The sequence below is a fragment of the Saccopteryx leptura genome, unplaced genomic scaffold (genome assembly GCF_036850995.1).
Source record: "Saccopteryx leptura isolate mSacLep1 unplaced genomic scaffold, mSacLep1_pri_phased_curated manual_scaffold_41, whole genome shotgun sequence".
NCBI lineage: Eukaryota > Metazoa > Chordata > Mammalia > Chiroptera > Emballonuridae > Saccopteryx > Saccopteryx leptura.
The window spans coordinates 274,408-300,506 of record NW_027095723.1 but is presented as its reverse complement, the minus strand read 5'-3'; the positions used below and the strand labels follow the sequence as shown (position 1 = coordinate 300,506).

Sequence of the window (26,099 nt, the reverse complement as noted above, 5' to 3'; positions counted from 1 at the left end):
ATGTCTGTGGCAGTCAGCTGGTGAGGAGCCAGAAGTGAGGTGATGGGAGCATGGGAGGTGGGGCCACTTTCTGGATTTGTTGGAGAAACTAGAGGAGGTAAATTTGTTGCCAGAACAGATTCCTGCGAGGAAGAGCTGCTTTGCACCACCAAGGAAAAATTTGTCCTAGACAAATCCTCAGAACCTCTGCTCATGAGAGTTGTCTCCTCTGCGTGGGTGAAACTTGGAGTGTCAGCCGGGGAAGTAAGTGGGAGGGAGGCCATGGCTGATGTGTCCAGCTGATCGGTGATCTGTGATGTAGCCCCAGGGAGACCTGTAGGGGTGGTGACAGTCCTCTCTGTAGGCTCCGTTCTGGTGGAAGAAGTAGAAAGACTGGCCATTGTTTTGGGCGTGTCTTGTGTCCCAGTGGAGGAAGCAGGGCCTGAGTAAAACATCCTGCTTGAGGAGCTGTTCTCAGTCCCGGGGATGTTGGTCGCTTTCTCGGGGGGCACTTCAGAAGAGCCGGTGATTCTCTCTGTGGCTGAGCCCAATGGCCGGGAGGTGCTGGGCTCCCTTGGTTCGGGGGACATGGATGATGCTGAATCTGTTACAAATCTTGTAGAGTCAGAAGAGCCTGTCACTGGTGTGGAAATGGTAGTTGCTGTTTGGATGAAAGAGGGCACCCCCGGAGAAGATACACTGGAAGACCTGCCAGCAGGGACCGAAAAATATGTTTTCTGCCCAGAGCTGGTGGCCCCCACATTGGTTACAGCTCTGTTGGTCACAAGGAGAGTTGCTCCTCTCTCTGTGAGAGCTTCAGAAGTGGCTGGTGTGTAAACTACCATGCTGTCACTCACAGTTCGTGGTGACTGGGCTGTAAGACCTGAGCTTGTGTGGAAAATGTGTGAGGCAGTCAGCTGGTCCTGGGCCAGAAGTGAGGTCCAAGGAGAATGGGAGGTGGGGCCACTCTGTGGTTTTGTGGGTGACACTAAAGGAGGTGAATTTGTGTCCAGAATGTACTCCGAGGAGGAAGAGCTGCTTTGCTCCACCAAAGAAGGACTTGTCCTTGACACATACTTAGCACCTCTGCTCATGTAAGATGTCACTTCTGCGTGGGGTAAAGTTGGAGTGACAGCCGAAGGAGTAGCCGGGAACGAGGCCGTGGTTGATGAGTCAAACCATGATGTAGCCCCAGGGGCACCTGTCGGCATGGTGAGGGTCCTCTCTGCAGGTTCTGACCTTCTGGATGAGCTAGGGAGCTGGGCCGTTGGCTTGGGCGTGTCTGGTGTCATTGTGCAGAAAGGGCCTGAATAAAACTTGCTCCTTGAAGAGCTTTTCTCCATCCTGGGGATGTCGGTCACCCCCTCAGGGGGCACTTGGGAAGAGCTGGTGATTGTCTCCATGGCTGAGCGCATAGGCTGGGAGGTGCTTGTTTCCCTCTGTCCGGAGGTCAAAGACGATGCTGACTCTGTTTCAAAACCTGTAGTGTCAGAGGAGCCAGGCACTGGTGGGGAAACGGTGGTTTCCCTTTGGATAGAAGAGGGAACCACTGGTGAAGAGATTCTAAATGGCCTTGTGCCAGCGGGGACAGAGGAATATGTTTCCTGTCCAGAGCTGCTGGTTCCCACATTGGTCACAGCCTTATTCTTAGCAAGAGTTGTTGCTCCTGTGTCTGTAAAGGTTTCAGAAGTGGCTGGTGTGTCAGCTGCCGTGCTGTCTCTCACAGTAGGAGGTGACTGGGCTCCAGGACCCACGCTTGAGTCCAACAAGTATGAAGCGGTCAGGTGGCCAGTGGCTGGAAGTGAGGTGACAGGAGAAGGGGAGGAGGAGCCACTCTCTGGTATTCTTGGAGAAACTGAAGGAGGTGAGATTGTGGCTGGAAGGGACTCCAGTGAGGAAGAGCTGCTTTGCTTCACCGAGAGAGGACTTGTCCTAGACATGTCCTCAGGACCTCTGCTCATGAGAGTTGTCATCTCTGTGTCAGTAAAAGTTGGAGTGACAGCCGAGGGAGTAACTGGGGGAGAGGCCATGCTTGATGTGTCCAGCCAAGGGGTGTGCCTTGAGGTCACTGCAAAGGGACCTGTAGGCATGATAACAGTCCCCTCATCAGGCTTCGTCCTGGTGGAAGAAATAGGGAGTCTGGCTGTTGCCTTGGGCGTGTCTGGCATCACCTTGGACAGAGCAGGGCCTGAATAAAACATCCTTCTTGAGGAGCTGTTCTCAGTTCCGGGGACGTTGGTCGCTTTCTCAGCAGGCACTTCGGAAGAGCTGGTAATTGTCTCTGTGGCTGATCCCAACGGCTGGGAGGTACTGGTCTCCCTCGGTTCGGGGGTCGTGGAAGATACTGACTCTGTTTCAAATCCTGTAGTGTCAGAAGAGCCACGCACTGGTGTGGAAATGGTGGTTGCCATTTGGATGGAAGAGGGAACCACTGGAGAAGAGGCACTGGAAGACCTACAAGCGGGGACTGAAAAATAAGTTTCCTGCCCAGAGCTTGTGGTCCATTCATTGCTTACAGCTCTGTTGATAACAAGGTGTGTTGCCCCTCTCTCTGTAAATGTTTCAGAAGTGGCCGGTGTGTTGACTACCACGCTGTCCCTCACAGTTGGCAGTGACTGGGCTGCAGGAACTGAGCTTGTGCCCAATATGTGTGAGGAGGTCAGCAAGCCTGGTGCCACAAGTGAGGTCCAGAGGGAAGGGGAGGTGGGGCCACTCTCTGGATTTCTTGGAGTAATTGAAGGAGGTGAAGTTGTGGTCTGAATGGACTCCAAGGATAAAGAGCTGCTTTGCTCCACCAAGGAAGGACTTGTCCATGATACATCCTCGGAACCTCTGCTCATGAGAGTTGTCTCCTCTGTGTGGGTTAAACTAGGAGTGATAGCAAAGGTTGTTGCTTTCAGGAAGGACATGGGTAAAGTGTTCAGGAAAGTGATGCTCTGAGATGCAGCCCCGGTGGGATCAGAAGGTGTGATGAGGGTCCTCTCCACCGGCTTTGTCCTGGTGGATGAGGTAGGAAGCCTGGCTGTTGACATGGGTATGTCTTGTGTCACCATGAAGGGAGCAGGGCCTGAATAAAACATCTTGCTGGAGGAAGTTTCCTCCACCGTGGGGATGTCGGTCGCACCCTCATGGAGCACTTCAGAAGAGATAGTGATTGTCTCCTCATCCGAGCCCAGAGACTGGGAGGTGCTGGTCTTCAGTCTGGGGTTTGTGGATGATGCTGACTGTGTCTCAGAACCTGTAGTGTCAAAAGAGCCAGGTACAGGTGTGGAAACAGTGATTTTTCTTTGGATGGAAGAGGGAACTATTGAAGAATAGACTCTGGATGGCCCTGTGCCAGGAGAAACAGAGGGATGTTTTTTATTTCTAGAGCTGTTTGTTCCCACATAGGTCAAAGCTGTGTTGTAGGCAAAACGAGTTGTCCTTGTGTCTTTGGAAGCTTCAGAAGTGGCCAGTGTATTGACTACCGTGGTTTTTCTTACTATAGCTGGTGACTGGGCCCCAAAACCTAACATTGTGCCCAATTTGTGTGGTGTGGGCACCAGCCCTGTGACCTGATGTGAGGTCATGGGAGAAGGGGTGGTGAAGCCACTCTCTGGTTTTGTTAGAGAAACTGGAGAAGATGAGGTTGTGTCCAGAACAAAATTTAGCAAAGAAGAGCTGCTTTTCTGCACCAAGAAGGGACTTGTCCTTGACACATACTCAGGACCTGTGCCCAGGAAAGATGTCACTTCTGCGTGGGTTAAAGTTGGAATGACAGCCGAGGAAGTAGCCGGGAATGAGGTCGTGGTTGATGAATTTAAGGGAGGAATGTTTCGTGATGTAGCCCCAGGGGAACCTGTCGGCATGGTGAGGGTGCTCTCTGCAGGTTCTGACCTTGTGGATGAGGTAGGGAGCCTGGCTGTTGGCTTGGGCGTGTCTGGTGTCCTCGTGGAGAAAGACGGGCCTGAATAAAATGTGCTTTTTGAGGAGGTATTCTCCATCCTGGGGATGTCGGTCACACCCTCAGGGGGCACTTGGGAAGATCCAGTGATTGTCTCCATGGCTGAGTGTATAGGCTGGGAAGTGCTTGTTTCACTCTGTCCAGGGGTCGAGGATGATGCTGACTCTGTTTCAAAACCTGTAGTGTCAGAGGAGCCAGGCACTGGTGGGGAAATGGTGGTTTCCCTTTGGATAGAAGAGGGAACCACTGGTGAAGAGATTTTGGATGGCCCTGTGCCAGTGGCAACAGAGGTATATGTTTCCTGTCCAGAGTTGCTGGTTCCCACATTGGTCACAGCCTTGTTCTTGGCAAGAGGAGTTGCTCCTGTGTGTGTAGATGTTTCAGAAGTGGCTGGTGTGTCGACTACTGTGCTGTCCCTCACAGTAGGAGGTGACTGGGCTCCAGGACCCACGCTTGTGCCCATCAAGTGTGAAGTGGTCAGTTGGACAGTGGCCGGAAGTGAGGTGACTGAAGGAGGGGAGGTGGAGCCACTCTCTGGTATTCTTGGAGAAACTGAAGGAGGTGAGGTTGTGGCTGGAAGGGACTCCAGTGAGGAAGAGCTGCTTTGCTTCATCGAGATAGGACTTGTCTTTGACACATCCTCAGAACCTTTGCTCATGAGAGTTGTCACATCTACATGGGTAAACCTTGGTGTGACAGCCAAGGGAGTCGCTGTAGTAGAGTCTGTGCTTGATGTGTCCAGCAGAGGGGTGCCCCATGAGGAAGCTGCAAGGGGACCTGTAGGCACAGTGAGAGTCCTCTCCACAGGCTCATTTCTGTTGGAGAAGGTATGGATCCTGGCTGTTGCCGTGGGCATATCTGGTGTTACCGTGGTTAAAGCAGGAACTGAAAGGGATGTCCTCCTCGAGGAGCTGTCGTCAATCCTGGGGACATCAGTCGCACTCTTGTGGGGCACTTTAGAAGAGCCACTGATTGTGTCTTTGACTGAGCCCAATGGCTGGGAGGTGCTGGTCCCCCTCGGTCCAGGGGTCGTGGATGATGCTGACTCTGTATCAAATCCTGTAATGTCAGAAGAACCTGTCACTGGTGTGGAAACGGTGGTTTCCCTTTGGAGGGAAGAAGGAATCACTGAAGAAGAGACTCTGGATGACCTTGTTTCAACGGGGACCAAATAGTATGTTCTCTGTGCTGAGCTGGTGGTTCCCACATTGATTACAGCTCTGCTGCTTGCAAAGGAAGTTGCCTCTCTCTCTGTGAAAGCTTCAGAGGTGCCCGGTGTGTTGACTACCATGCTGTCCCTCACAGTTGGCAGTGACTGGGCTGCAGGAACTGAGCTTGTGCCCAATATGTGTGAGGAGGTCAGCAAGCCTGGTGCCGCAAGTGAGGTCCAGAGGGAAGGGGAGGTGGGGCCACTCTCTGGATTTCTTGGAGTAATTGAAGGAGGTGAAGTTGTGGTCTGAATGGACTCCAAGGATGAAGAGCTACTTTGCCCTACCAAGGTAGGACTTGTCCGTGATACATCCTCAGGACCTCTGCTCATGAGAGTTGTCTCCTCTGTGTGGGTTAAACTAGGAGTGATAGCCAAGGTTGTCGCTTTCAGAGAGGCCATAGGCAAAGTGTTCAGGATAGTGGTGCTCTGAGATGCAGCCCCAGTGGGACCAGAAGGTGTGATGAGGGTCCTCTCCACTGGCTCTGTCCTGGTGGATGAGGTAGGAAGCCTGGCCGTTGACATGGGTATGTCTTGTGTCACCATGAAGGGAGCAGGGCTTGAATAAAACATCTTGCTGGAGGAAGTTTCCTCTAACTTTGGGATTTCAGTCGCACCCTCATGGGGCACTTCAGAAGAGATAGTGATTGTCTCCACGTCTGAGCCCACAGGCTGGGAGGTGCTGGTCTCCTTCAGTCTGGGGTTCGTGGATGATGCTGACTCTGTCTCAGAACCTGTAGTGTCAGAGGAGCCAGGTACAGGTGTGGAAACAGTGATTTTCCTTTGGATGGAAGAGGGAACTATTGAAGAATAGACTCTGGATGGCCCTGTGCCAGGAGGGACAGAGGGATGTGTTTCATTTCTAGAGCTGTTGGTCCTCACATAAGTCAAAGCTGTGTTGTAGGCAAAACGAGTTGCTCCGGTGTCTTTGGAAGCCTCAGAAGTGGCTGGTGTGTTAACTACAGTGATTTCCCTCATTGTATCTGGTGACTGGACCCCAGAACCTAAGGTTGTGCCCAATTTGTGCGGGGTCGTCTTCAGTGTGACCTGATGCGAGGTTACGGGAGAAGAGGAGGTAGAGACACTCTCCATTTTTGTTAAAGAAACTGGAGGAGATGAGGTTGTGTCCAGAACAAAATTTGATGAAGAAGAGCTGCTTTCCTGCACCAAGAAGGGACTTGTCCTTGACACATACTCAGGACCTGTGCTCATGAAAGATGTCACTCCTGCGTGGGTTAAAGTTTGAGTGACAGCCGAGGGAGTAGCCGGGAAGGAGGTCGTGGTTGATGAATTTAAGGGAGGAATGTTTCGTGATGTAGCCCGAGGAGAAACTGTAGGCAAGGTGAGCGTCCTCTCTGCAGGTTCTGGCCTTGTGGATGAGGTAGGGAGCCTGGCTGTTGGCTTGGGCGTGTCCAGTGTTATCATGGAGAAAGCAGGGCCTGAATAAAACCTTGTGGAGGCAGTCTCCATCCTGGGGATGTCGGTCACACCCTCAGTGGGCACTTGAGAAGAATTGGTGATTGTCTCTGTGGCTGAGCGCATAGGCTGGAGGCTGATTGTTTTCCTCTGTCCGAGTGTCAAGGACGATGCTGACTCTGTTTCAAAACCTGTAGTGTCAGAGGAGCCAGGCACTGGTGGGGAAATGGTGGTTTCCCTTTGGATAGAAGAGGAAACCACTGGTGAAGAGATTCTGAATGGCCCTGTGCCAGAGGGTACAGAGGTATATGTTTCCTGTCCAAAGCTGCTGGTTCCCACATTGGTCACAGCCTTGTTCTTGGCAAGAGTTCTTGGTCTGGTGTGTGTAGATGTTTCAGAAGTGGCCGGTGTGTTGACTACCATGCTGTCCTTCACAGTAGGAGGTGACTGAGCTCCAGGATCCAAGCTTGTGCCCAATAAGTTTAAAGCGGTCAGGTGGCCAGTGGTCAGAAGTGAGGTGATGAGAGATGGGGAGGTGGAGCCACTCTCTGGAGTTTTTGGAGAAACTGAAGGAGGTGAGATTATGGTTGGCAGGGACTCCAGTGAGGAAGAGCTGCTTTGCTTCACCAAGAAAGGACTTGCCCTTGACACGTCCTCAGGATCTCTGCTCATGAGAGTTGTCACCTTTGCGTGGTTGATATTTGGAGGGACAGCCAAGTTTGTTGTTGAAATGGAGGCAATGGCTGTCATTTCTGCAAAAATAATGTCCTGTGATGTAGCCTCGGGAGTTGCTGTAGGCGTTGTTTGAGTCCTCTCCGCAGGTTCTTTTCTGGTAGAGGATTTAGGGAGTCTGGCCATTGCTGTGGGCATGTCTGTCGTCACCGTGGAGAACACTGGGCCTGAATAGGGCATCTGACTGAAGGAGCTGTCCTCCATCCTGGGGATATCAGTCGCATCCTCGGGGAACACTTCAGAAGAGTTGGTGATTGTCTCCATGTCCGAGCCCAGAGGCTGGGAGGTGCTGGTCTTCTTCAGTCTGGGGTTTGTGGATGATGCTGACTCTGTCTCAGAACCTGTAGTGTCAGAAGAGCCAGGTTCTGGTGTGGAAATGACGATTTTCTTTTGGATGGAAGTGGAAACTATTGGAGAATAGACTCTGGATGGTCCTGTGCCAGGAGGGACAGAGGGATGTTTTTTATTTCTAGAGCTGTTTGTCCCCATATAGGTCAAAGCTGTGTTGTAGGCAAAATGAGTTGCCCCTGTGTCTTTGGGAGCTTCAAAAGTGGCTGGTGTGTTGACTACCGTGATTTTCCTCACTGTAGCCGGTGACTGGACCCCAGAACTTAAGGTTGTGCCCAATTTGTGTGGTGTGGGCACCAGGCCGGTGACCTGATGTGAGGTCACAAGAGAAGAAGAGATGGAGCCACTTTCTGGTTTTGTGAGAAAAATTGGAGGAAGTGAGGTGTCCACTACAAAATTTGACGAAGAAGAACTGCTTTCCTGCACCATAATAGGACTTGTCCTTGACACAGACTCAGGACCTGTGCCCAGGAAGGATGTCACTTCTGCGTGGGTTAAAGTTGGAGTGACAGCTGAGGGAGTAGCCAGGAAGGAAGCCATGGTTGATGAGTACAAGGGAGGGGTGTTCCGTGATGTAGCCCCAGGGGAACCTGTCGGCATGGCGAGGGTCCTCTCTGCAGGTTCTGACCTTGTGGATGAGCTAGGGAGCCGGGCCGTTGACTTGGACATGTCTGGTGTCATCGTGGAGAAAGCAGGGCCTGAATAAAACTTGTTCCTTGAGGAGGTATTCTCCATCCTGGGGATGTCGGTCACACCCTCAAAGGGCACTTGGGAAGATCCGGTGATTGTCTCCATGGCTGAGCGCATAGGCTGGGAGGTGCCTGTTTTCTGCTGTTTGGGGGCTGAAGACGATGCTGACTCTGTTTCAAACCCTGTAGTGTCAGAGGAGCCAGGCACTGGTGGGGAAACGGTGGTTTCCCTTTGGATAGAAGAGGGAACCACTGGTGAAGAGATTCTGGATGGCCTTGTGCCACTGGGGACAGAGGAATATGTTTCCTGTCCAGAGCTGCTGGTTCCCACATTGGTCATAGCCTTGTACTTGGCAAGAGGAGTTGCTCCTGTGTCTGTAGAGGTTTCAGAAGTGGCTAGTGTGTCGACTGCTGTGCTGTCTCTCAAAGTAGGAGGTGACTGGGCTTCAGGACCCAAGCTTGTACCCAAGAAGTGTAAAGCAGTCAGGTTTCCAGTGGCTGGAAATGAGGTGACCGAAGGAGGGGAGGTGGAGCCACTCTCTGGTATTCTTGGAGAAACTGAAGGAGGTGAGATTGTGGCTGGAAGGGACTCCAGTGAGGAAGAGGTGCTTCGCTTCACCGAGAGAGGACTTGTCCTTGACACATCCTCAGGACCTCTGCTCATGAGAGTTGTCATCTCTGCATGAGTAAAACTTGGAGTGACAGCTGAGGGAGAAGCTGGCAGAGATGCCGTGCTTGATGGGTCCAGCATAGGGGTGCCCCTTGAGGTCGGTGTAAAGGGACCTGTAGGCGTGGTGCGAGGCCTCTCCACCGGCTCTGTCCTGGCAGAAGAAGTAGGGAGCGTGGCTGCTGCCTTGGGCATGTCTGGTGTCACTGTGGAGGAAACCAGGACTGAAAAGGATGTCCTTCTCGAGGAGCTGTTCTCAATTCTGGGGACGTCGGTCCCACCCTCGGGGGGCACTATGTAGAAGCTGGTGATTGTCTCTTTGGCGCCCAATGATTGGGACATGCTGGTCTTCCTCGTTCCGGTAGTTGTGGAGGATGCTGACTCTGTCTCAAATCCTGTAGTGTCAGAAGAGCTTGGCACTGGTGTGGAAATGGTGGTTTCCATTTGGATGTTAGAGGGAACCACTGGTGAAGAGACTGTGGCTGGTCCTGTGCCAGGAGAGAAAGAGGAATGTGTTTTGTGTCTAGAGCTGATAGTTCCCACATTGGCCACAGCTGTGTAGGTGGAAAAAAAAGTTGCTCCTGTGTCTTTGGAGGGTTCAGAAGTATCCTGTGTGTCAATGAAAGTAGTGTCCCTCACTGTTGGAGGTGACTGGGCCCAAGAACCCAAGCTTGTGTCCAACATGTGAGAGGCGGTCAGCGTGTGAGGAGCCAGAAGTGAGGTGATGGGAGCATGGGAGGTGGGGCCGTTTTCTGGGTTTGCTGGAGAAACTGGAGGAGGTATGTTTGCTGCCGGAACAGATTCCTGCGAGGAAGAGCTGCTTTGCACCACCAAGGCAGAATCTGTCTTTGACAAATCCTCAGAACCTCTGCTCATGAGAGTTGTCTCCTCTGTGTGGGTGGAACTTGGAGTGTCAGCCGGGGAAGTAAGTGGGAGGGAGGCCAAGGTTGATGTGTCCAAATGACCGGTGACATTTGATGCAGCCCCAGAGGGACCTGAAGGCGTGGTGACACTCCTCTCTGTAGGTTCTGTCCTGGTAGAAGAGGTAGTAAGCCTGGCCGTTGCCTTGGGCATGTCTTGCGTCACAGTGAAGGGAACAGGACCTGAATAGAACATCCTGCTTGAGGAGCTGTTCTCATTCCTGGGGATGTTGGTCGCTTTCTCAGGGGACACTTCCGAGGAGCTGGTGATTTTTTCTGTTGCCGATCCCAACAGCTGGGAGGTGCTGGTCTCCCTCAGTCCGGGGGTCATGGAAGATATTGACTCTGTTTCAAGTCCTGTAGTGTCAGAAGAGCCATGCACTGGTATGGAAATGGTGGTTACACTGTGGATGGAAGAAGGAACCACTGGAGAAGAGTCACTAGGAGACCTATCAGCGGGGACTGAAAAATATGTTGCCTGCCCGAAGCTGGTGGTCCACTCATTGCTTACAGCTCTGTTGGTCACAAGGGGCGTTGCCCCTTTCTGAGTAAATACTACGGAAGTGCCCGGTGTGTCGACTACCACGCTGTCACTCGCACCTGGCGGTGACTGGGCTGCAGGAACTGAGCTTGAGCCCAATATGTGTGAGGAGGTCAGCAAGCCTGGTGCCGCAAGTGAGGTCCAGAGGGAAGGGGAGGTGGGGCCACTCTCTGGATTTCCTGGAGTAATTGAAGGAGGTGAAGTTGTGGTCTGAATAGACTCCAAGGATAAAGAGCTGCTTTGCTTCACCAAGGAAGGACTTGTCCATGATACATCATGGGGACCTCTGCTCATGAGAGTTGTCTCCTCTGCGTGGGCTAAACTAGGAGTAATAGCCAAGTTTGTTGCTTTCAAGGAGGCCATGCGTAAAGTGTGTAGGAAAGTGGTGCTCTGAGATGCAGCCCCAGTGGGACCAGAAGGTGTGATGAGGGTCCTCTCCACCGGCTCTGTCCTGGTGGATGAGGTAGGAAGCCTGGCCATTGACATGAGCATGTCTTGTGTCACTACGAAGGGAACAGGGCAGGAATAAAACGTCTTGCTGGAGGAAGTTTCCTCCACCTTGGGGATGTTGGTCGCACCCTCATGGGGCACTTCAGAAGAGATGGTGATTATCTCCATGTCCGAGCCCAGAGGCTGGGAGGTGCTGGTCTTCTTCAGTCTGGGGTTCGTGGATGATGCTGACTCTGTCTCAGAACCTGTAGTGTCAGAAGAGCCAGGTACAGGTGTGGAAATGACGATTTTCCTTTGGATGGAAGAGGGAACTCTTGGAGAATAAACTCTGGATGGCCCTGTGCCAAGAGTGACTGAGGAATGTGATTCATTTCTAGAGCTGTTTGTCTCCACATAGGTCAAAGCTGTGTTGTAGGCAAAACGAGTTGCCCCTGTGTCTTTGGGAGCTTCAGAAGTGGCTGGTGTGTAGACTGTCATGGTTTCCTTCACTGCAGTTAGTGACTGGACTCCAGAACCCAAGACTGTGCCCAACTTGTGTGGGGCTGTCACCAGGCCTGTGACCTGATGTGGGGTCACAGGAGAAGAAGAGGTGGAGCCACTCTCTGGTTTTATGTGAAAAACTGGAGATGAGGTTGTGTCCAGAACAAAATTTGGCGAAGTGAAACTGCTTTCCTGCTCCAAGAAAGGTCTTGTCCTTGACACATACTCAGGACCTGTGCCCAGGAAAGATGTCACTTCTGCGTGGGTTAAAGTTTGAGTGACAGCCGAGGAAGTAACCAGAAAGGAGACTGTGGCTGATAAGTCCAAGGGAGGGGTGTTTCGTGATGTAGCCCCAGGGGAAGCCGTCGGCATGGTGAGGGTCCTCTCTGCAGGTTCTGACCTTGTGGATGAGGTAGGGAGCCTGGCTGTTGGCTTCGGCATGTCTGGTGTCCTCGTGGAGAAAAACGGGTCTGAATAAAACGTGCTCCTTGAGGACGTATTCTCCATCCTGGGGATGTTGGTCACACCCTCAGGGGGCACTTGGGAAGATCCGGTGACTGTCTCCATGGCTGAGCACATAGGCTGGGAGGTGCTTGTTTCACTCTGTCCAGGGCTCAAAGACGATGCTGACTCTGTTTCAAAACCTGTAGTGTCAGAGGAGCCAGGCACTGGTGGGGAAGCAGTGGTTTCCCTTTGGATAGAAGAAGGAACCATTGGTGAAGAGATTCTAAATGGCCTTGTGCCAGCGGGGACAGAGGAATATGTTTCCTGTCCAGAGCTGCTGGTTCCCACATTGGTCACAGCCTTGCTCTTGGCAAGAGGAGTTGCTCCTGTGTGTGAAGATGTCTTAGAAGTGGCTGGTGTGGTGACTACCATACTGTCCCTCACAGTAGGAGGTGACTGGTCTCCAGGACCCAAGCTTGTGCCCAACAAGTGCGAAGCAATCAGGTGGCCAGTGGCCGGAAGTGAGGTGAATGGGGAAGGGGAGGTGGAGCCAGTCTCTGATATTCTTGGAGAAACTGAAGGAGGTGAGATTGTGGCTGGAAGAGACTCCAGTGAGGAAGAGCTGTTTCGCTTCACCGAGAGAGGACTTGTCCTTGACACGTCCTCTGGATCTCTGCTCATGAAAGTTGTCACCTCTGCATGAGTAAAACTTGGAGTGACAGCCAAGGGATTAACTGGGGGAGAGGCCGTGATTGATGTGTCCAGCAGAGGGGTGCTCCTTGAGGTCCCTGCATAGGAACCTTCAGTCATGGTGAGAGTCCTCTCCACTGCTTCTGTCCCAGTGGAAGAGGTAGGTAGTGTGGCCATTTTCTTGGGCATGTCTGATGTCATCGTGGAAAAAGCAAAGCCTGAATAAATCGTCCTGCTGGAGGACGTATCTTCTGGCCTGGCGACATTAATTGTACCTTCAGAGTACATTTCAGAAGAGACATTGATTGTCTCTGTGGCTGAGTTGAATGTTTGGGAGGTGCCGGTCTTCCTTGGTCTGCTTGTTGTGGCCGATGCTGACTCTGTCTCAGATCCTGTAATGTCAGAAGTGCCAGGCGCTTGTGTGGAAATGGTGGTTTTCATTTGGATGGAAGATGGAACCACTGGAGAAGAGACACGAGATGGCCCTGTGCCAGGATGGACAGAGTAATGTGTTTCATGTCCAGAGGTTATGGCTCCCACATGGGTCACAGCTGTGTTGGTGGCAGAAGGAGATGCCTCTTTGACTGTGGCGGTCTCAGAAGTGGCCTGTGTGTCTACTACCATGCTGTCCCTCACAGCAGGACGTGACTCACCTCCAGGAATCATGCTGGTGTCCAACTTGTATGTGGCAGTCATCAGGGTTGGGGCCAGATATGAGGTCATGGAGGAAGGGGAGGTGGGGCCACTGTCTGGTTTTGAGGGAGAAACTGGAGGAGGTGAGGTTGTGTCCAGAACGAAGTTCAGTGAAGAAGCACTGTTTTCCTCCACCAAGAAAGGACTTTCCCTTGACACATCCTCAGGACCTGTGCCCGTGAGAGTTGTCATCTCTGTGTGGTTGATATTTGGAGAAACAGCCAAGTCTGTTGTTGCAATGAAGGCCGTGGGTGACGTGTCCAGGGAAAAACTGTCCTGTGATGTAGCCCCAGGAGTTCCCGTAGGGGTGGTGAGGGTCCTCTCCGCAGGCTCTTTTCTGGTGGAAGAATAAGGGAGTCTGGCCATTGCTGTGGGCATGTCTGTCGTCACCTTGGAGAAAACTGGGCCTGAAGAGAGCAGCCGACTGACGGAGCTGTCCTCCGTCCTGGGGATATCAGTGGCATCCTCAGGGGGCTCTTCAGAGGAGCTGGTGATTGACTTCATGGCTGAGCTCAATGGCTGGCTGGTGCTGGGCGCCCTCGGTCCGGTTGTCTTGGAGGATGCTGACTCTGTCTCAAATCCTGTAGTGTCAGAAGAGGCAGGCACGGGTATGAAAATGGTAGTTTTCATTTGGATGGAAGAAGGAACTCCTGGAAAAGAGACTCTGGATGGCCTTGTACCAGCGGGGACAGAAAAATATGTCTCCTGCACAGAGCTAGTGGCTCCCACGTTGCTTACAGCTCTGTTGGTCACAAGGGAAGTTGCGGCTCCCTCTGTGGAGGCTTCAGAAGTGGCCGGTGTGTTGACTACCATGCTGTCCCTCCCAGTTGGAGGTGACTGGGCTGCGGGACCTGACCTTGTGCTCATCATGTGTGTGGTGGTCAGTAGTCCAGGGGCCTTAAGTGATGTCATGGGAGGAGGGGAGGTGAGACCACTCTCTGGTTTTGTAGGATGACCTGGAGAAGGTGAGTTTGTGGCTGGAATGGACTCCAAGGAGGAAGAGCTGCTTTGCTCCACCAAAAAAGGACTTGTCCTTGATACATCCTCAGGACCTCTGCTCATGAGAGTTGTCACCTCTGCTTGTGTAAAATATGGAGTGGCAGCCGAGAGAGTGGCTGTCTGTGAGGCCACCGGTGACATGTCCAGGTGAGTGGTGCCCTGGGAAGTAACCCCGGGGGAACCTGCAGGTGTGGTGAGGGATTTCTCCCCAGGCTCATTCCTGTTGAAGGAGGTAGGGAGCCTGGCCGTTGCCGTGGGCGTGTCTAGTGTCACTGTGGAGAAAGCAGGACCTGAAAAGGACGTCTGGCTGAAGGAGCTGAACTCCGTCCTAGGGACGTCAGTTTCACCCTCATGGGGCATTTCGGAAGATGTGGTGATTGTCTCTGTGGCTGAGTCCAACGGGTGGGAGGTGCCGATCTCCCTCGGTCCAGAGGTCGCTGTGGATGCTGACTCAGTCTCAAACCCTGTAGTGTCAGAAGAGCCAGGCACTGGTTTGGAAACGGTGGTTTCCATTGGGATGGTATAGGGAACCACTGGCGAAGAGATTCTGAACGGCCTCGTGCCAACGGAGATAGAGGAATATGTTTCCTGTCCAGAGCTGGTGGTTCCCACATTGGTCACAGCTGTGTTGGTCACAAGGGAAGGTCCCCCCCTCTTTGTGAAGGCTTCAGTAGTGGCCCGTGTGTCGACTACTATGGTGTTTGTCAGAGTTGGAGGTGATTGGACTCCAGGACTCAATCTTGTGCCCAACATGTTTGCGGAAGTCAGCAGACCCAGGTCCAGATGTGAGGTCACGGGAGAAGAGGAGGTGGGGCCACTCTCTGGTTCTGTGCGAGAAACTGGAGGAGGTGAGGTTATGTCCGGAATGGAGTTCAGTGAAGAAGAGCTGCTTTGCTCTACCAAGGATAAACTTGTCCTAGACACACCCTCAGGACCTCTGCTCATGAGAGTTGTCACCTCTGTGTGGGTAAAATTTGGAGTGACAGCCGAGGGAGTCGCTGGCCTGAAAGCCGTGTTTGACATGCCCAGTGGAGGGGTGCTCTGGGATGTAACCCTGGGGGAACCTGTAGGCATGGTGAGGGTCCTCTCCGAAGGCTCATTCCTGTTGAAGGAGGTAGGAAGCCTGGCTGTTGCCGTGGGCATATCTGGTTTCACTGTGGATAAAACAGGGCCCGAATCGAATGTCCAGTTGGTGCTATCCTCCTTCCTAAGGACATCAGTTGCACCCTCATGGGGCACTTCGGAAGATCTGGTTATTGTCTCCCTGGCTGAGTCCAACGGTTGGGAGGTGCTGACCTCTCTCGGTCCGGGGTTCGTGGAGGATGCTGACTCAGTCTCAGACCCTGTAGTGTCAGAAGAGCCAAGCACTGGTTTGGAAACGGCGATTTTCATTTGGATGGAAGAGGGACCCACTGGTGAAGAGATTCTGAATGGCCCCGTGCCAGCGGGGACAGAGGAATATGTTTCCTGTTCTGAACTGATGGTTCCCAAATTAGTCACAGCCTTGTTCTTGTCAAGGGGAGTTGCCCCTGTGTCTGTAGAGGTTTCAGAAGTGGCCAGTGTGTCACCTGCCATGTTGTCCCTCACAATAGGAGATGACTGGACTCCAGGACCCACGCTTGTGCCCAACAAGTGTGAAGCAGTCAGCAGGCCAGGGGTTGGAAGTGAGGTCCAGAGAGAAGGGGAGGTGGGGCCACTCTCTGGTATTCTTGGAGTAAATGAAGGAGGTGAGATTGTGGCTGGAAGGGACTCCAGTGAGGAAGAGCTGCTTTGCTTCACCAAGAGAGGACTTGTCATTGACACATCTTCAGAACCTCTGCTCATGAGAGTTGTCACCTCTGGCTGGGTGACACTTGAAGTGACTGCCGAGGTCAGCGTTGGCAGAGAGGGCATAGGTAATGTGTCCAGAATTGTGGTGCCCTGTGATGCCACCTTGGGAGGACGTGTAGGCACGGTGAAGGTCGTCTCTGTCTTGGTGGAAGAGGTAGGGAGCCTGGCCATTGCTGTGGGCATGTCTGGTGTTTCTGTGGAGAATGCTGGGACAGAATAAGATGTCCGGCTCGAGGAGCTGTCTTCCATCCTCGGGGCATTGGTGGCACCTTCTGGGGGCACTTCGTAAAACCTGGTGATTGTCTCCATGGCTGAGTCTACTGGGTGAGAGGACCTCATTTCAGAAGTCTTGGTGGATGTTGACTCTGTCTCTAATCCTGTAGAGTCAGAAGAGCTTGGCACTGGTTTGAAAATGGTGGTTTCCCTTTCAGTGGAAGAGGAAACCACTGGAGAATAGACTCTGGATGGCCCTGTGTTAGGAGAGAAAGAGTAATGTGTTTCATGTCCAGAGCTGGTAGTTTCCACATTGGTCACAGCTGTGTTGTTGGAAAGGAAAGTTGCTCCTCTGTCTGTGGAGACCTCTGAAGTGGCCAGTGTGCCAAGTACCATGCTGTCTCTCACAGTTGGAGGTGACTGGGTCCAAGAACCCCAGCTTATTCCCAACATTTGTGTGGCAGTCAGCAGGCCAGGAGCCCGAAAAGAGGTGATGGGAGAAGGGGAGGTGGGGTGACTCTCTGGTTTTGTGGGAGAAACTGAAGGAGGAGATGTTGTGGCCGGAATGGACTCCCACGAGAGAGAGCCTCTTTCCTTCACCAAGAAAGAACTTGTCTTTGACACATCCTTAGGACCTGTGCTCCTGAGAGATGTCACCTCTGTGTGGGTGACACTTGGAATGACAGCCAAGGTTGTCGTTGGCAGGGAGGCCGTGGGTGACGTGTCCAGGGAAATGGTGTCCTGTAATGTAACCCCTGGCCAACCTGTAGGCGTGGTGAGGGTCCTCTCTGCAGGCTCTGTTTGGGTGGAAGAGGTAGGGAGCCTGGCCATTGCCATGGATGTTTCTGATGTTACCTTGGAGAAAGCAGGGACTAAATCGGATGTCCTGCTTGAGATGCTGTCCTCAGTCTTTGGGATGTTGTCCGCACCCTCGGGGGGCGTTTTGGAAGAGCCGGTTATTGTCTCCATGCCTGAGCCCAATGGTTGGGACATGCTGAGTTCCCTCGTTCCGTGGGTTGTGGAGGATGTTGACTCTGTCTCAAATCCTGTAGTATCAGAAGAGCCAGGCACTGGTGTAGAAATTGTAGTTTCCCTTTGGATCGAAAAAGGATCTACTGGAGAAGAGACTCTGGATGGCCCTTTGCCAGAGGGGACAGAGGGATGTGTTTTCTTGCCACAGCTGGTGGTCCCCACATTGCTTACAGCTCTGTTGGTCACAAGGGAAGTTGCCCCTCTCTCTGTGGAGGCTTCAGAGGTGGCAGGTGTGTTGACTACTATGCTGTCCCTCACAGTTGGAGGTGACTGGGCTTTATGGCCCAAGCTTGTGCCCAGCATGTGTTGGGCAGTCAGCAGACCCGGAGCTGGGAGTGAGGTCCAGGGAGAATGGGAGGTGGGGCCCCTCTCTGGTTTTGTGGGAGAAACTGGAGGAAGTGATTTTGTGTCTGGAACAGATTCCTGGGAGGAAAACCTGCTTTGCTCCAGCAATGAAGGACTTGTCCTTGAGACATCCTCAGGACCTCTGCTCATGAGAGCTGTCACCTCTGTGTGTGTGAAACTTGGAGTGGCAGCCGAGGGAGTCGCTGAGAAGGAGGCTGTGGTTGGTGTGTCCAGGCGAGTGGTGCCCTGGGATGCAGCCTCGGGGGGACCTGTAGAGATGGTGAGGGTCCTCTCTGCAGGCTTCGTCTTCATTGTAGAGCTCGGGAGTCTGGCCGTTTCCATGGGCATATCTGATGTTATCATAAATGGAGCTGGGTCAGAATAAAATGCATAATTGTGTAGTTCAGTCAGCTCTTTGTCTCATTATATTTAATTAGGGAAATCTTACATTGATCTTATTTGTCAATGCCCTAAATTGGTGGTATTTGTATGATGTAGTCTCCCTAAATTGTTGACTTTGTCTATCAAGTTTCTTTATTATTTTGCTTTAAAGTCTGTTTTTAAGTTATTTTTTGCTGAACTATTTATTTCTGCTTACTACTCTCCTGTCCACCAGACTTTCCACACCCTAATTTTCTTTAAAGCCTCTTAAGAGCATATTTGAATAGGAAGACAACTAGGAAGATTAGATCATTATTTTATTTTTAATATTCTTAACTCCAATCTCATTGCGTGAATTCTTTTCCTGTTTATTTGTAGTGGAAGAGCTAAGTGGCACAGGGGCAAGAATAGCCGTGCCCTGCAGGGCAATCCCCTGGGACATCCTCTAAGAATCTCATCTTAGCCAAGGATAGTGAACCTTTATCCTACATAGCAAAAGTGGCCTATGTTATCCAAGTCTGTGTGTGTCCTCCCTGTGAGTGCAAGGATTCAGGATGGTCTGAATTAGAGCGATCCTTCACACTGGGGTTAGAGAACATGTATAGAGAACTACTCTGTGGCATTTATTCCTGATAAATTAATTAGATACTAATCATATATATTACTAAGTTGAAAAAATAAAACTGCTCAGTTAATAAATTCTCAAGGAAAAATAAGCAACTTTCTCAGAAAAGAATGACAAGAAGTCCAAGAAACCTATTTCAAACCTAGTTTATGTTCTTCCTTAAACAATCCATCTTCTAACCCCCAAGGTGAGGAGCAGTGACCCTAAAGAGACAGCTTTGAAGGAAACAGAGAGGATGCTAATGCTTACTCAGGCTGATCGCAGTCATAAGAGATTTGGAGTTCCCGATGGGCCACGCGGTGCCTCCATATTCGCCCTGAGTCAATGCCCTTGCCCCACCACTCCCGGGAGGAGAAGGGAATAGAGGTGTTACTCTTCCATCCCCTTGGAATATGAGTCCCTGAGGAACATTCTTACTGGACACTGGCTCAGCAATATCCTCATTTGTCTCTGAGAGGCATTTAAGTAATATCTGGCATTTAAAGATTTAAAGGTTTAATTAAAGAATAATTCAATCAAACTCTCAACCATGGGCATAAGTAATGAAAAGCTTTTTGTTGATTTGGTTGGTCTCAAGCAGAAGAACTTTTGCAAAACTGTGTCCTTAGAACCTGTAAGGTTTTTATCATTCTTTTTATACCTTCACTTATTTTAAATATTTATATGTAAATTAAATTTAATATCACAATATTATTGCAGTTATTGAGAAATCTGACTCCTGGTTAAAAACCTATGTGTGATTTTTCAGACCCAACCACAAGACATTACTTCAAGGATATTAGCTACAAAGAGACTATCTGGACCCCGGCTGTTTGGCTCAGCGGTAGAGTGTCGGCCCGGTGTGTGGATGTCCTGGGTTTGATTCCTGGTCAGGGCACACAAGAGAAGCAACCATCTGCTTCTCCACCCTTCCCCTTCTCCTTTCTCTCTCTCTCTCTCTCTCTCTCTCTCTCTTCTTCTCCCCTCCTGCAGCTGTGGCTTGGTTGGAGCCAGTTGTCCTGGGCACTGAGGATGACTCCATGGTCTCCGCCTCAGGAGCTAAAATAGCTCTGTTACCAAGCAATGGAGCAATGGCCCCAGATGGGCAGAGTATCACCCCCTAGTAGGCTTGCCAGGTGGATCCCAGTTGGGGCATATACAGGAGTCTGTCTCTCTGCCTCCCTGCTTCTCCCCTTAAGGAAAAAGATAAAATAAAAGAGGACATCTGTCCTCCCTCCACCAGATTTGGTGAACAGCCCATATGTTGCAGTCACTCAAGAGTGTGGCCACCAAGGACTTTGGCTCTTCTTGATCAGCTTTGCTCTTAGGCATATTTGCATTCCCAGTCCAGAGATTTCATTCCTCAGTCTCCTTATTTGGAGTATTTCTGCTGTGACTCTGTTGTGCTCTCTTGATTTATCAGGGGGCAGAGAGAGAAAACTTTATGATACTTTTTCCCATTTTGATTCCGTATTTTTTCACTCTTAGCTTTCCCTCTCCCCATCTTCCTGACTGTTGAGCCCCAAAAATATGAAGAGCTTTTTGTTCAAGGTTCTCACTACAGTGAGACCACCCTCACATCTATGCTAATCCCCTTGGTCCTCAAACTACATGACAATCCATGGAGAAAATAGAACAGAGAGGAGTTAGTGCTGTCTTCAGTTTTACCTCTTGCTTATACTATCAAAGTAAGTGGTTAAGGGCTTGATTATTTTCATCGTTTGGCTTGTTATTTTAATCGAGTATTCCAACTCTTGGCAGCTCAGTGCTCTCACTCCAGCTCAGCTGAACTCTGGACAGATGTTATAATAGTTAAAACTTGTAACTAGCCCTGGCCAGTTGGCTCAGTGGTAGAGCGTCGGCCTGGCGTGCAGAAGTCCCGGGTTCGATTCCCAGCCAGGGCACACAGGAGAGGTGACCATCTGCTTCTCCACCCCTCCCCCTCTCCTTCCTCTCTGTCTCTCTCTTCCCCTCTCACAACCGAGGCTCCATTGGAGCAAAGATGGCTCAGGCGCTGGGGATGGCTCTATGGCCTCTGCCTCAGGCGCTAGAGTGGCTCTGGTCGCAACAGAGCGACGCCCCGGATGGGCAGAGCATCGCCCCCTGGTGGGCAGAGCGTCGCCCCCTGGTGGGCGTGCTGGGTGGATCTCGGTCGGGCACATGTGGGAGTCTGTCTGACTATCTCCCCGTTTCCAGCTTCAGAAAAATACAAAAAAAAACAACAACAAACAAACAAAAAAAACTTGTAGCTAAAAAAAATAGCAATCAAGAATTGCTTAGTTTGCCTGACCATGTGGTGGTGCAGTAGATAGAGGTTCAGCCTGGGAGACTGAGGACCCAGGTTCAAAACCCTGAAGTCACCGACTTGAGCATGGGCTCATCTGGCTTGAGCTCAGGGTTGCCAACTTGAACGTAGTTATCATAGACCTGACCCCATGGTCACTGGCTTGAGCCCAAAGGTCACTGGCTTGAGCAAGGGGTCACTGGCTCAGCTGAAATCCCCTGGCCAATGTACATATGAGAAGCAATCAATGAACAACTAAGGTGCTGCAACTATGAGTTGATACTTCTCATGTCTCTTCCTTCCTATCTGTCTGTCCCTGACTGTGACACTCTCTTTCTCTTGCAAAGAAAAAAAGAATTGCTTATTTTGAACAGCAAAGGAAACCATTAACAAGACAAAAATTTAACCTTCTGAATAGCAGAAGAAATTTGCAAATGATTTATCTTATAAGAGTTAATATGCAAAATCTATAAATCACTGATAACAACTCAACATAAAAAAAGTCTATTGAAACATGGGCAGAGGACCTGAAAAGATGTTTCTCTAGAGAACATGTAGATTGCCAATGAACACATGAAAAGATACTCAACATCAAGGAAATGCGAGTCAAAACCACAATGAGGCCCTGGCCAGTTGGTTCAGTGGTAGAGCATCAGCCTGATGTGTGGAAGTCCTGGGTTTGGTTTCTGGCCAGGGCACACAGGAGAAACACCCATCTGCTTCTCCCTCCTTCCCCCTCTCCTTTCTCTCTATCTCTTTCTTTCCCTCTCACAACCAACGCTCCATTGGAGCAAGGTTGGCCTGGGCACTGAAGATGGCTTCATGGCCTCCACCTCAGGCACTAGAATAGCTCCAGTTGCAGCAGAGCAACGCCCCAGGTGGGCAAAGCATCGCCCCCTAGTGGGCTTGCCAGATGGATCCTGGTCGGGTGCATGTGTGAGAGTCTATTTTTCTGCCTCCCCACTTCTCACTTCAGAAAAATACAAAAAAAAAAAAACCACACAAACAAACACACCCCACAATGAGATATCAGAATGGCTGTCATGAAAAGGACAATAAATAACAAGTGTTGGCAAGAATGTCCAGAAAAGGGAACTGTTGTGCTTGGTGGTAAGATTGTAAACTGGTGCAGCCACTTTGGAAAACAGTATGCCTGAGATGCCTTAAAAAGTTAAAACTTGTACTACAGTATAACCTAGCAATTCAAATTCTGGGTATTCATCCAAAAAAAACAACCCCCCACAAATTTGAAAAAATATATATGTACTCTTATGTTCATTGAAAGATTATTTGGGCCCTGGCCGGTTGGCTCAGCGGTAGAGCGTCGGCCTAGCGTGCGGAGGACCCGGGTTCGATTCCCGGCCAGGGCACATGGGAGAAGCGCCCATTTGCTTCTCCACCCCTCTGCCGCGCTTTCCTCTCTGTCTCTCTCTTCCCCTCCCGCAGCCAAGGCTCCATTGGAGCAGAGATGGCCCGGGCGCTGGGCATGGCTCTGTGGCCTCTGCCTCAGGCGCTAGAGTGGCTCTGGTCGCAATATGGCGACGCCCAGGATGGGCAGAGCATCACCCCCTGGGGGGCAGAGCACCGCCCCTGGTGGGCGTGCCGGGTGGATCCCGGTCGGGTGCATGCGGGAGTCTGTCTGACTGTCTCTCCCTGTTTCCAGCTTCAGAAAAATGAAAAAAAAAAAAAAAAAAAAAAAAAAAAAAGAAAGATTATATGAATAGCCAAGAAATGAAAACAACCTAGGTGTCCACTAATAAATAAATTGATAAAGAGGATTTAATATAGATGCAATGGAATATTACTCAGTCATAAAGAAAGAAAGAAATCTTATTATTTATGACTACATGAATGGACCTAGAGGGTATTATGTTGCATGAAATTAAGTTAGGCAGAGAAGGACACATGATTTCATTTATATGGAGGATTTAAAAAACAAACTAATTCAACAAACAAAACAAAACAGAAAGAAATGCATATAGATACAGAGGACAAATTGAAGAGTGGGGGTTGGGGAGAAAATGGAAAGGGGATTAAGAAGTACACACTTTTAGGTATAAAATAAGTCATGGGGATGTGAAGTACAGCATAGGGGACACAGTCAATAGTATTGTAATAACTGTGTACAGTAGCGGAAGGTTACTAGATTTATTGTGGTGCCCACTTTGTAAGGTATACAAATGTTAAATCACTCTGTTAATTAATTTAAAAAAGAGTTGTTATCTTCCTTCAACCTGCCCTTTTAAGTATTATCTTGCTTACTCATATCTGGACTGGAGAAAGGTGGGTTTTGACTAAAAGGTACTGAATTTGCTTTAGAAGTACCTGCAGATTCTAAGCGAAAATAGAAGTGCACTAATAGAAAAAAAAACCAGAAGCAGAAATCAAATTCTGGACAGTAATCTTTTCTTCTCTCATGCCATCATTTCCACCAAAACTAAGAACCTGCATGGGTTTATGGTATCTTTAGATGTTCCTGGACTTCTAGTGGACAGACCTGTGACTGAAGCAGCTCTTCATTTGTTAAGTTTGCAAAGAGGTAAAAAAGGGGATTCTTCTGGTTTTGATTCTCCTTCCTCCTTTCTTGCAACTCAGTTGGACACATCCTCTGCCCATAGTCTGCTCCTGCAGGAGACTATGTAGGGGTCATATTATCCATGACTGCATCTAATGGTGGGTATATGAGCGTGGTCTGGGAGTGGCTTGCAGAACTCATTGTGGCACCATAAGTTTCTTTATTAGTGAGGCCTCCATGTGGACCTCTGTACCACATTTCATGTGTGAGTGGAGGATAAAGATTCTGCCCAGGTGTGAGGGGAGAGAAGGAAAGGCTCTCCCTTCTTTTGCTCTATCTTGCTTCCTTGGGTTCAAGCTTTAGTCAATATGTTTTAGTCTGATGTCCGCCTTCCTTCCCTAAAACTCTCACTCAAAACTGTGATTCTAATTGAAAGGTAGCTCTGTGACTTGGTTTTAACAAGTTAGGGGAGAAGGGAGACCCAGGCAGCTTATTTCCTATATATTTACATGTTCTTTTACCTCTCGCACCCGGAAAGAACAGATCCATTTCACCTATAGAGTAGAAGGACATGCCAAAGTATTGCTGTCGGGAATCAGGATAGCCATGCTCATCAATCAAGCTCCTCAAGTAGACATCCCCTCCCAACTGCAGGCCATGTATTGAAAGCCATAACAGTGGACTATAATTTTTTGCCTTATATTGTAATCAGCTCAGTGATAAATTGTCCCACAGAATAAACCTAAGACATCCCAGGCTTCCTTGCTCATGGTAATAGTCAGGATGTCTGATATAGGAAGGACCTTCATAATCAGTCACTTGATTTGTAGAGATATTATGTCTGTCTCTAAGGTTTAAGTGATTGGCTCTTGCACATACAAATTACCAAGTAGAAGCACTTCATAATTAGAAGTCAATAAATATCCTCAAAATTATTATCAATAGCCTCTGGGCATAATAGCAGAAAATTATGATTATCTACCAGAACTTGGGGCTTGGGCAATCAATTATTTTACTCCAGGGACCAGGAGAAAAGACTCAAGCATAGTATACACGGAAGATGATCATACATACCCAGACTAATGTCTGTCACCAGAGATGTGAGATCACCCATTGACCATGTGGTGCCTCCCTGCGACCCTTCACTCAGCTCCATGCTGGCAGTTGCCACAGACCCTTCAGACCCTGAAGGAAAAGGGACAAAAGTGTCATCCTAGCATTTCTTCAGGATGTGTGTCCATGAGATATACTCTCACTAGACATTGACTCAGCAATGTCCTCATCTGTCTCTGAGAAGACACATTGCAGGGAATAATTCTCTTCTTTGTCATGAAGTCAAACTCATAATATGTCCTGTTTATAATAATTATTGAAGAGATTCTCACTGATAATAGGACTGCTAAATTTATTGGTCTCAAGCAAAAATATTTGCCCTGGCAGGTTGGCTCAGTGGTAGAGCATCGGCCTGGCGTGCAGAAGTCCCGGGTTCGATTCCCGGCCAGGGCACACAGGAGAAGCGCCCATCTGCTTCTCCACCCCTCCCCCTCTCCTTCCTCTCTGTCTCTCTCTTCCCCTCCTGCAGTGAGGCTCCATTGGAGCAAAGATGGCCCAGACGCTGGGGATGGCTCCTTGGCCTCTGCCCCAGGTGCTGGAGTGCCTCTGGTCGCGACAGAGCGACGCCCCGGAGGGGCAGAGCATCGCCCCCTGGTGGGCAGAGCGTTGCCCCCTGGTGGGCGTGCTGGGTGGATCCCGGTCGGGCGCATGTGGGAGTCTGTCTGACTGTCTCTCCCCGTTTCCGGCTTCAGAAAAATACAAAAAATATATATATATTTGGTAGTATTCTGTTTTCGTTACTTATAATATGTAAATTTAGCATTGGTTAATTTTTTTCTCCCATATTTAGACTCATTATTCAATAAAAATCATATCATAAATTATCATATTAGTTAACAAATGCAAATAAGTTGTATTGATTACTTATTTCATTTTATCATTCTTTTATAATTATTACCATGCATATTTCATAGCTGGGAAAGGAAAATATGTGCTCTGGCTGGAAGGAACTGAATTTGGACTCAAGGATTCTGGAAGTGTCATTAGTTACATAGAGAAAGTAGGCTAACCCTATAAGATATATAGAAACAAAAAGGGGAATCTCAGAAAAGATTTTCTCTTCTCTTTATTCAATTGTATCCTCCAAAGCTCAGAACCCCAATGCAAAGAAAGTCAGGAACTGGGTTCTTACTTGTCAATGGTGTGGAGTTGTCAGGAGCTGGCACTGAGCTGGGCTCTACATCTGTGGTATTCCCAGTTATGTCATATGTGGTAGCCTTTGGTAGCATGGCCACTGACGTGGTGATGTCCATCTCAGGGGTCCTGTCCTCTTCTGCAGCAATGCCCAGGGACCAGGAGGAATCTTCTGGAGCAGCAGTGCTTGGTGAGGCTGGGGTTTCCTGGGACTGAATATTCACAGATGATGTGGATGGTTTCAGTTCTGAGGCAGGCAGAGGAGAATTGGGGGCCCTGGAGCTCTCTGCTTTGGAGGAAGGAGAAGAAGCAGAGGTTAAGCACAGGATAGGCACCAGGGGTGAGAGGGCTTTGGTCTCTTCTACAAAGTTCTTTTCTGTGACTGGGCCTCTAAGCTTCTGCTCATGAGAGCTGTCATTTCTGAGAGTGGAAAACTATGAGTCTCAACAG

General features: G+C 50.0%; 1 protein-coding gene across 1 annotated transcript in view; it reads right to left on the bottom strand.

Moving 5' to 3' along the window:
- The window catches only part of MUC16 (mucin 16, cell surface associated), a 142,097-nt gene extending 128,895 nt beyond the window's left edge, over window positions 1-13,202 (bottom strand). Inside the window, exons 1-8 of the mRNA XM_066358084.1 lie at window positions 13,160-13,202; window positions 11,021-11,137; window positions 9,098-9,376; window positions 8,216-8,497; window positions 7,463-7,618; window positions 6,332-6,736; window positions 5,747-5,863; window positions 2,810-3,217 (exon numbers count right to left, since the gene is read on the bottom strand). Of these exons, the coding sequence (XP_066214181.1) occupies window positions 2,810-3,217; window positions 5,747-5,863; window positions 6,332-6,736; window positions 7,463-7,618; window positions 8,216-8,497; window positions 9,098-9,376; window positions 11,021-11,137; window positions 13,160-13,202 (1,807 nt within the window). The remainder of the gene's footprint in view (window positions 1-2,809; window positions 3,218-5,746; window positions 5,864-6,331; window positions 6,737-7,462; window positions 7,619-8,215; window positions 8,498-9,097; window positions 9,377-11,020; window positions 11,138-13,159) is intronic.
- Window positions 13,203-26,099: the final 12,897 nt, after the last annotated feature.